Source organism: Ruditapes philippinarum, unplaced genomic scaffold (assembly GCF_026571515.1).
Source record: "Ruditapes philippinarum isolate M1 unplaced genomic scaffold, ASM2657151v2 ctg4091_1_1_1_1, whole genome shotgun sequence".
NCBI lineage: Eukaryota > Metazoa > Mollusca > Bivalvia > Venerida > Veneridae > Ruditapes > Ruditapes philippinarum.
In genome coordinates this window covers 188,612-199,229 of record NW_026862049.1, presented here as the reverse complement: position 1 = coordinate 199,229, position 10,618 = coordinate 188,612, and the positions used below count along the sequence as shown (strand labels likewise).

General features: G+C 34.2%; 1 protein-coding gene across 1 annotated transcript in view; it reads left to right on the top strand.

Moving 5' to 3' along the window:
- Positions 1-1,919: 1,919 nt before the first annotated feature.
- Positions 1,920-10,618, top strand: part of LOC132717771 (A-kinase anchor protein 9-like) — a 55,682-nt gene continuing 46,983 nt past the window's right edge. Inside the window, exons 1-2 of the mRNA XM_060701330.1 lie at positions 1,920-2,154; positions 8,109-8,281. Coding sequence (XP_060557313.1) covers positions 1,920-2,154; positions 8,109-8,281 — 408 coding nt within the window. The remainder of the gene's footprint in view (positions 2,155-8,108; positions 8,282-10,618) is intronic.

Here is a 10,618-nt window from a genome sequence, read left to right as displayed (position 1 = left end):
ATAGCTCAGTCGGTAGAGCCGCGGAACGGTATTCCGAGGGTCCCGGGTTCGAGTCCCGGTCAGGCTGCACATTTTTCTCACCCTGTGACATTTGGCGCTCAACGGGGGACCGTGACTGCTTATAGCTCAGAGTTCAATTAGCATTGCTCTGTAGCTTTGTGAAATTCGAGGACGAATTTCAATATTGTGGTGAAGTATGTCACGGTTCAGAACTGTTCACTATTTAGGGGAGAAGATGTGTAAGCGGCCGGATAGCTCAGTCGGTAGAGCCGCGGAACGGTATTCCGAGGGTCCCGGGTTCGAGTCCCGGTCAGGCTGCACATTTTTCTCACCCTGTGACATAAAGAAAAATTAAATAACAAATTATGTTTACAAATACCTGAAGTCCAAATAAAAAATGAAATCTCAAATGTCTAGTCTGATCCTGGAATGATCCTTTTTTGAATAGCACATTTAAATCCAAGTAAAATCCAAGAACACTTTAGAATAAATTCCCACAATAAAATCCACAAGAATAATTTTAACTATTTTAAAATAATCCAAGCTCCAATAAATCACTTAATATCCAAGTTGAATAATACTCCAAATATATTGATGACTTAAAAGGTAACTGATGACTTAAAAGATCACTGATGACTTAAAAGGTAAAAGTAATGAAAAATGTCCCTTTATATATATTAACTAAGAAAATTCCAGAAAAGTCTATTATGTTCTACAGTAATCATAATCTAGCAACTTCAACAATAAAGAACATTCCGGAAGTTTCTATCTAAATATAATGCATGAATCATAATCTAGAATTTTCTACAACAGGTAAGAAACTTCTTGTTGACATGCATGTAGTTAATGTTCTAAAAATAGAACAATGATAATATTGGAAATACCAACCGGTCAGATATAAATTATATACATGTAATATGTTGCATACATGACAATACCCCTGGCATCCGTCCGTCTGTTAGCAATTTGGTTTAGCAACCTGGGTATTTTTGTGTGGATATTTTTAGTATTTAAAAAAGTTATTGCCCTTGAATAAGTAAAAATTTCCAATTTTCAACTTCTGTGACAGCTCTTGTTTAAAACCTTTCGCAAAAAACCGGCTTGGTTGATGGTTTTTATTTGCTTGGTAGATGGTTTTTCTCTGTTAGTGGAAAATATATATAAAATATGTTTATTCCAGCGTTCTTTAACTAACCCATGCCAAATTAATAAATTAGTAAAATTTTTCCTGCCGAAGGTCGGTCTACATCAGTTTGACTTCCTGAATAATTTACAGGGAAGAACTGAATATAACAAACTTTTTCATCAGTCATTTTAAAATTACAAAACAAATCTGTGCATCTCATTGGCCATTTTAAAATAAAATGTAAAGGATAGTTCTTGTCATTCTAAGATAGCTCTAAACTAAAATGTACAGGATTATAAGTTCAAAAATAAAATGTACAAGTAAGTTCTAAACTAATAGTTTAACAGGTTAAATTACTCAGAAATTTAAGTTCTGTTTAACTGTACTTCCTCCCACAAAACAATTTCTCTGCTTTCAGATCTCATTACATTTTCTGTTTTACGTAAGAACTTACTAACTTTATTTTAAATAACATCTGAGTTTTAAATTTTGTCCAAGAATAATATCAGAACTTATCAGGTACCCTAAATTAATGATGTTCAATAAGTGCGTAATACATAATATGATTATTGTTCAATTGATATATGTTTATCATTTTGATATATTTTTGCATTATTAATCAAGTATTTATGAAAATAATTGCCTACTGACAATGTAGATATTGGTATTCACTTACCAAAACACAACAGGTTTCTTTAGAAACACATACATGTTAAATTGTTCAATTTTTCAAGATTGATAACACTAACATATCATTTAACATATCATGACATTTTCAACTTTACAGATAATCATGCAGGAGATTATTGACAAGTACGATTTAGCAGCCCCTCGTGTGGTTGAAGCTGGTCCAACTGGTGGGGCAATAAATTCAAGAAGTAATAACCAGCCATTGACAAGAGTTCATTCTAGTTCAAAATATGCAAATTTGAAAGAGAGAGGTAGTTCTTTTGAAAATAAGAACTGGCCACAGGAACTGCAACATGTAAAACAACTTCTGACAGGGAATGGATTCTTTTGTAATGAAGGTATTTGTCAATTTGATTTATTATTATAGTTACCCAGTTAACGGTGTATAATCTTAAAAAATTGTTGTCAGACGATATATTTTTGATAATATTGTTGGAATTAAGAGCATTAACTTCCTTGGTACTGATATTATTTCTTAAAACAAGTGTGTTTTTAGCTCACCTGAGCTTGCTCAGGGTGAGCTTTTAGGATCGGTGAATGTCCGTCGTCCGTAGTACGTCCACAATTGCTTGTGAACACTCTAGCGGTCGCATTTTTGCCTCAATCATCATCAAACTTGGTCAGGATGCTTATCTAGTTGAAAGCTCGGATGAGTTCGAACATGGCTCATCTGGGATGAAAAACTAGGTCACAAGAGCTAAAAATAGAAAAACCTTGTGAACACTCTAGAGGTCACATTTTTGACCCAATCATCATCAAACTTGGTCAGGATGTTTGTCTAGGTGATAGCTCGGATGAGTTCGAACATGGGTCATCTCGGATGAAAAAGTAGGTCACAGGAGCTATAAATAGAAAAACCTTGTGAACACTAGTGGTCACATTTTTGAACCAATCATCATCAAACTTGGTCAGAATGCTTGTCTAGTCAATTGCTTGGATGAGTTCGAACATGGGTCATCTCTGATGAAAAACTAGGTCACAGGAGCTAAAAAAAGAAAAACCTTGTGAACACTCTAGTGGTCACATTTTTGACTCAATCATCATCAAGCTTTGTCAGGATCCTTGTTTAGATAACAGCTCGGATGAGTTTGAATATGGGTCATCTCGGATGAAAAACTAGGTCACCGGAGCTATAAATAGAAAAACCTTGTTAACACTCTAGCGGTCACATTTTTGCATCAATCATCATCAAACTTGGTCAGGATGCTTATCTAGTTGATAGCTTGGATGAGTTCGAACATGGGTCATCTCGGATGAAAAAGTAGGTCACCGGAGCTAAAAATAGAAAAACCTTGTTAACACTCTAGCGGTCACATTTTTGCATCAGTCATCATCAAACTTGGTCAAGATGTTTGTCTAGGTGATAGCTCGGATGAGTTTGAACATGGGTCATCTCGGATGAAAAAGTAGGTCACCGGAGCTAAAAATAGAAAAACCTTGTTAACACTCTAACGGTCACATTTTTGCATCAATCATCATCAAACTTGATCAAGATGCTTGTCTAGGTGATAGCTCGGATGAGTTCGAACATGGGTCATCTCGGATGAAAAACTAGGTCTCAGGAGCTGAAAAATAGAAAAACCTTGTTAACACTCTAGTGGTCACAATTTTGACTCAATTGTCATCAGACTTGGTCAGGAAACTTGTCTAGGTCATTGCTGGGAAGAAATCGAACATGGGACATCTCGGATGAAAAATTAGGTCACAGGAGCTAAAAATAGAAAACTCTTGTTAACACTCTAGTAGCTACTGTTGTGATCCAAATATTCTGTTAATTGGTCTGAAAGTTTGTTTTGATGATTTCTAAGTCAAGATCGAACATGGGTCATCTTGGATGAAAAACTAGGTCACACCGCCCAAATATGGAAAAACCTTGTTTACATTCTAGTGGTCACATTTTCGACTCAATTATCATCAAACTTGGTCAGGATGCTTGTCTAGGTAATTGCTTGGATGAGTTCGAAATCGCATGTGAAACTAGGTCACCGGAGCTAAAAATAGAAAAATCTTGTTTACACTCTAGTTGCTACTGTTTTGATCCAAGTATCCTGGAAATTGGTCTGAAAGTTTGTTTTGATGATTTCTAGGTCAAGTTTGAATATGTGTCACCTGGGTAAAAAACTAGGTCGCACTGCTCAAATATGGATAATCCTTGTTAACACTGTAGTGGTCACATTTTTGACTCACCTGTCATGAGACTTGGTCAGAATGCTTGTCTAGGTAATTGTTTGGATGAGTTTGATAAGTCAGGTGAGCGATCTAGGGCCATCATGGCCCTCTTGTTTTAATTGGGCTTTTCATGGAATGGCGCTTATGTGTCACATTGAAGGTTCCAATTGATAATCGCCATATGAACACATCTGCGGATGTTTCAAAATTCAAAATTGTACCAGTTCATGTTAAATGTTGAATTCTGCTTAAGCCGGTGCTAGGGGGTGTGGACGGTAGCCTGCAACATATTCAATTTTGCCGTGTTGGGCTTTCTTTAGGGATTCTTATTCTCTCTTGCTTAGAGATTGATTGAACAAAGTCATTGTGAATTTTGCCTAGATCACAACTTTAGCCTTTAGATCTTTGCTTGAATTTTGACACATTTGAAACTTCAAATTTGTCTTTGTCATAATCTGTGCTAACTTTCCAAGATAGACAATGCTAGCAATAACTTGGCCATTGGAAGTTAGAAAATTCATGATTTGCAAGCAAGATGAGTAATATACATGTACAACTACTCAAAGTATTCTCTTGTAGTAAAAGGTACAAGGCCTGTAATTCTAGCTTAGGTTTTGACTTAATTAAAAGCTCAAAAGCTGTGCACTGGGAAATGTTTTCCCTGTACTACTACTGAAGATTTTCACTGGGAAATTTACATATTCATTTGGGATCACTGCTTCAGGGTACTTCATGGGTTTTGATGGAAATATAGGCCTCTGTGAACTAAACAAAACTTCTGGTTTACATTTAATTAAGCATGCTATATTTTCTTATTACTACTGCAAAATGCTCTCTGAAACTGCCTGCTGTAACTATGTATTTATGATAATGTGTTTTTTCAAGATGTGTAGCTGGCAATAGAAATTGCCTGGCTTATTGACCTTTTTAGCTAGACTATTCGATAAGAATAAGTAGAGCTATCCTAGGCACCCAAGTGTCAGCGTTGGCTTAACCACTTACGTTAAAGTTTTTCTTACACCTCAATTATTTTCAAAGGCCATTGCCATATGATTTTGAAACTTTGCATACTTGTTCACCGCAACCTGTAGACAGGAGGAGGTAACTATCAAGCAGTTGGACAGAATTATGCCCCTTTTTCGACTTAGAATTTATGTTAAAGTTTTTATAACACCTAAAATATTTTCAAAGTCCATTGACATATGGCTTTTAAAGTTTGCACACTTGTTCACCATCATGACCCCAACCTGTACACAGGAGGAGGTAATTCTGTCCTGTCAAGCATATTGACAGAATTATGTCCCTTTTTCGACTGCATTAAAGTTTTTGTAACACCTTAAATATTTGCAAAGTCCATTGACATATGGCTTTGAAACTTTGCACACTTGTTAACCCTCATGCCCCTAATCTGTAGACAAGAGGAGGTAACTCTATCAAGCATTTTGACAGAATAATGCCCCTTTTTTATATGCCTGAAAGAGTTTCAGGCATATTATGTTATACCCCCTGGCGTCCGTCCTTCCATAAGCAATTTGGTTTCTGGAGCATAACAAGTTCCATTTGGCCCACAATATTCAGACTTCATAGGATGATTGTCCATATTGGGTAGAAGACCCCTATTGATTTTGGGGTCACAAAGTCAAAGGTCAAGGTCACTATTAACTTAAAGCTGAAAACATTTTCCGGAGCATTACTCAAGTGGTATTTGGCCCACAATATTCAAACTTCATAGGATGATTGTCCATATTGAGTAGAAGATCCCTATTGATTTTGGGGTGACAAGGTCAAAGGTCAAGGTCAATATTTCCTTTAAAACTGAAAAGGGAAGAGTACTTTTTGAAGGAGGTAATACTTTATTTAATTCCCATGTGTTACAAATGCTTTATCCTTACTAAAAAAAAATACACTTTTGGGCATATAATGCTCTGCCTAGCGGTGCTCTTGTTTGACATAGAATTTGCATTAAAGTTTGCATACCACCTCAGGTAAATTCATATTCCATTGACATCTGACTTTGAAACAAGTTGAAATTTATACACTTCTTGGAGAGCATAATAGGACTCTCTCCAGGCTTTAACTGTTACATAGTTTTAAAGAAAAATTTGGTCCTATTTAGTAAGGGTTTAACGGTTTACCGGTATACCGATATATTGCAATATGAAAAAATAAATTTTGAACCGCGGTACGATTTTTGGAGAACCGGTATTTTATAAAAATCATAATTTTCAATTAATTGCCTTCTAATTTTGTACAAATTTCACATAAAATCTTTAATTGGCAAATTTTGTTGGCACCAACGTAAGATAAAAGTATCCGACAACTAGTACACTTAAAAGTCAATAAGCGGCCGCATAATTTACATAAGCGGCCCAGATGTGAAAGGTCACACGCGACTAGTTTTGTTTATCAAATTGTGTGACACTACTTTCTATTTATTCCATACATTTTTATTAAGTTTCTACTAAAAATATATACATATAATAATAATAATATATAAAATTTTTTTAATGTACTCCATCTTTACATCAAAACATATACACGACAATACGTATTGCAATATATTGCAATACGCTTAACCAAAATGGCAATATATTGCAATACGGTTTTTACTGTATTGTTACACCCCTACTATTTAGTATTGTTAACTTAAATAATTTTACATTATCAAGGCTATTTAACTATCAAGCACTCGTGCCTGCTGTCCTACAGACAGCTCTTGTTTAAAAATGGGAATTTATGACAAAAGTTGGAAAAGTGCGCATCAAAGAAGGATTTGTAATATATCAACAGTATGGAAATACATGTATTAAAAAAACAATGTTATTTACATGACTAAATTGGTCTTAAGATTTTGGTATTGATTTGTGCTGAGTAAAGCAAAAATCACCAACACATCAAGAGTGAGTCTACTGTGACTGAAAATAACATTTGCTGGCATTGCTGCTTTGGATAATATAGCTTAATCGATGAAAAAGTCACCCAAGTGTTTCTATGATTAGTTTTGTAGACTCTACTTCTTTAAGCAGATTACTTGCCCATTTTTGCAGCATTATTTATAACAAACCTCGGTAAATAGCCTTGTAATTGCCATATTAAATCCCTACATGAGTGTAAATTTTAAATTATGAGAATAATCAATTTCCTGCCTGATAGTATATATTTCATCACGATCTAAAGGAAAATTTGATTTCATATAGGCTTAAAGTGATGATAATGATTCAGTTCCATACTTTGCTAATAATTCATTTGCCTCTGTTTGTAATGTATGATGCACAAAGAAAATGATTACTGTAAATTTTCACTATGTCCTTTACTTCCCATTATCTGTCTACTCGGGTTACATGCATACTGGCAGTATTTAGTTAGCTATGAATATGTGATTTTTAGCTCATCTGAGCTAACTCAGGGTGTGCTTTTAGGATTGAATCTCCGTTGTCCGTCCACATTTGTTCGTTAACACTCTAGTGGTCACATTTTTGCCTCAATTATTATCAAACTTTGTCAGGATGCTTGTCTAGGTAATTGCTGGGATGAGTTTGAACATAAGTCATTTTGGATGAAAATCTAGGTCACATGAGCTAAAAATAGAAAAATCTTGTTAACACTCTAGTGGCTTACTGTTTTGATTCAAATATCCTGGAAATTGGTCTGTAAGTTTGTTTTGATGATTTCTAGGTCAAGTTCGAATATGGGTCCACTGGGGTCAAAAACTAGGTCACACTGCCCAAACATGGAAAAACCTTGTTAACACTCTAGTGGTCACATTTTATCATAATTTATAGGGGATACTTTTGTTGGCCGCGTGGGTGCATTTGATAAAGATTATTTACACAAATAATTCTATAATTTTATCAATTATTTCTTGTTGCTTGAAAATTCATCAAAAGTTGACAGGTTAATATCATCTTAGAAAAATTTATCGGCACATAACACTTAACACTTCCTTCCCTGTTTTAACTTTAGCTCTTGGTATTTGCTACAATGTATATGGTAAAACATTGAAGGTCATTTTGCAAGTTAATTCCAATAAATATGTAATTATTTTTGGTATATAAGAGTCTTTTGTATCCTGGAAAAATTAGATTAAAATCAATTAAAACTTGAAATCATTATTATTTTATAGACCATACAGTGGAATGTTATACATGTGGAATAGAGTGGCCCTTTAAGTCCCTAAAAAGATTGAAAGGAGATGAAGATATTTGGAAAAAGCATGCAAGAGAAAATGGAGAATGTGGCTTTTTACGTCTGCTCAAAGGTGATGTGGTTGTTGACAAAGAATGTGATGCTGCAAAGGTATAATAAATTTCTTTTGTAGGAAGTATTGCATTAAAGACATTTCCTGTAGTTTATTGGCCAAGAAGTTTAAGTTTTAAACTTAAGTGGACAGAATTAACTCAACTTTGCATAACGAAAGAGATCATAAGTGTAATAATTTTTTTGATAAAAAAAAAAACAAAACAAAAAAAAACAACAGGCAAAAGCTCAATTTCAGTGGGAGATCACTCAGTAAGTAGGATTGTAACTCAAAGATTTTTATGCCTGTTACATAAAGGAATAAAGTAATTGAGTAGTTCATAATAACTGTCATTTTAAATTGCCAGACTGTTCGATGAAAGCGTTAATTCCTAAAAAATGAAACAATGATTGGCATCTGGCACATGATATTTTATTATTGAATAAGAGTATTTTTTATGCAGTAATTTTCTTATATTTTTCTCCTGTCTGCAATTAATGCCTGACATAACTGTATTGGTCAAGTATTTTAAAATGAATTGCAGGATATGGTGTTTCATTAAGTTTAAAATGAATTAAAAAACAGTATTTAAGGCAAAACTGCACTTTTTTTCCAATTAATCACACAAAATATATTTGACAACACTCTTAATACTGGATTACTCATAATGTAACACATTTTTTATAATTTAATAGTGTGAGAAATTTTATATAGCTTTTTTCAAATTATGCCTTTACATTTGGTCTTCTGTAATAGTTTTAAACTGCCAAAATATGGCCTAGAATGCAGAAAATCAAGCGCTTAATTTCAAAATTTTCCGGGGGAGCATGCCCACGGACCCCCTAGGAGGCCTGCTAGAATACAAATTTGGCCTGCTGAGCTGAAAGTTATTGAGAAGCCTGCCATGAATATATACGTAAATACATTTGGGTACATGGGTGGCTATAGGAACAATAGGTAACTGTACTTGTTTTATGATGTCATTTATTCTGTACGCTTTTAATGCCCCCGCTATAAAATGCCCAGGTCATTGAAATTTGGTCATGGTTTGATGATTTTTGACAGAGATATGCCCCTTTAACTTTGAATAAAAAAAAGAATTTTTCAGTTTCCCTTCATTTATAATCTCCCCAATAGTTGCACATATTCAACTCAAATTGACATATAGATATGCAGGTTAAGTTCGAATTTGGTCAAGGTTTGATGATCTTTGGTAGAGTTTTGCCCCTTTAACTTTGAAAAAAAGATGAAATTTTCAGTTTCTGTTTGTTATCTCCCTAACAGTTGTACACTTTCAACTCAAATTGAAATTTTCAGTTTCAGCTTTTGTAGGAATGTATGTCCGAGGTTGACGAGTGCTGCTATTTTACAAGAAAATACAAGTCGGGTTTTATTTGGTCATGGTCAGATGTTATTAGATTGTAATCCCCTTGAACTGGGAAAAGATTTGAAAATTCACAATTTCTAATCATTATCTCAGCTACAAATTTGCAATATATAATTTGCAAAAGGTTAACACTGAATAGTTTTAAAGGGCCTTGAACTTTGTATAAAAATGGTTTATGTTAATATTGAATAGTTTAAGGGCCTTGAATTTGTCGGTCAGCAGGTCCACTGCATGGTTTCCAGATGATAACTATCGTTTAAACAGAGTTATTGTGATCAAACTTCGTATATAGCAACTTTATTTGTATATGGAAACCCTGCTTGGGATATCTTTTGGACCTCTGGGTCAAGGTCAAGGTTGCTGTTACTAAAAATAGAAAAATGGTTTCTGGGCAATAACTCGAGTTAGGAATGAAATGTTATTATCAACCTTGGTATATAGCAAGCTTATATGAAGATCCAGTTTGGGATTACTTTTGGACCCCCTTTGATCAAGATCAAGGTCACTGTTATAAAGATAGAAAAATGGTTTATTGACAATAATTAGAGTTATCAATCAGATATTGTATTCAAACTTATTATATAGCAAGCTTATAATATGGAGACCTAGGATGGAATAGCTTTGGGCCACCTGGGACCAATGCCAAGGTCACTATTACTAAAAATAGATAAATAGTTTCTGGACAATAACTAGAGTTAGGATTGGAATATCGTAATGAAATTTGGTATAAAGCAAGCTTTATGAAGAACCAGTTTTTAACCCCCTGGATGTCAGTGTTACTAAAAATAGAATTCTATTAAATTCTTAACCAGCTTTTACACTGTTCTGCACTAGTATTAATTAGACTTTATTTGAATTTTACTAGAAATAATTTAGTTTCTGCCCAAGTACTAGCCTAGTTTCTTTTAGAGTACTAACAGTACTAACTTTGTTTCTGTATATTAAGTACGTATTTAGTTTCTGTCCCAGTATTAACCTGGTTTCTGTCCTGTACTATATTTATATCTAA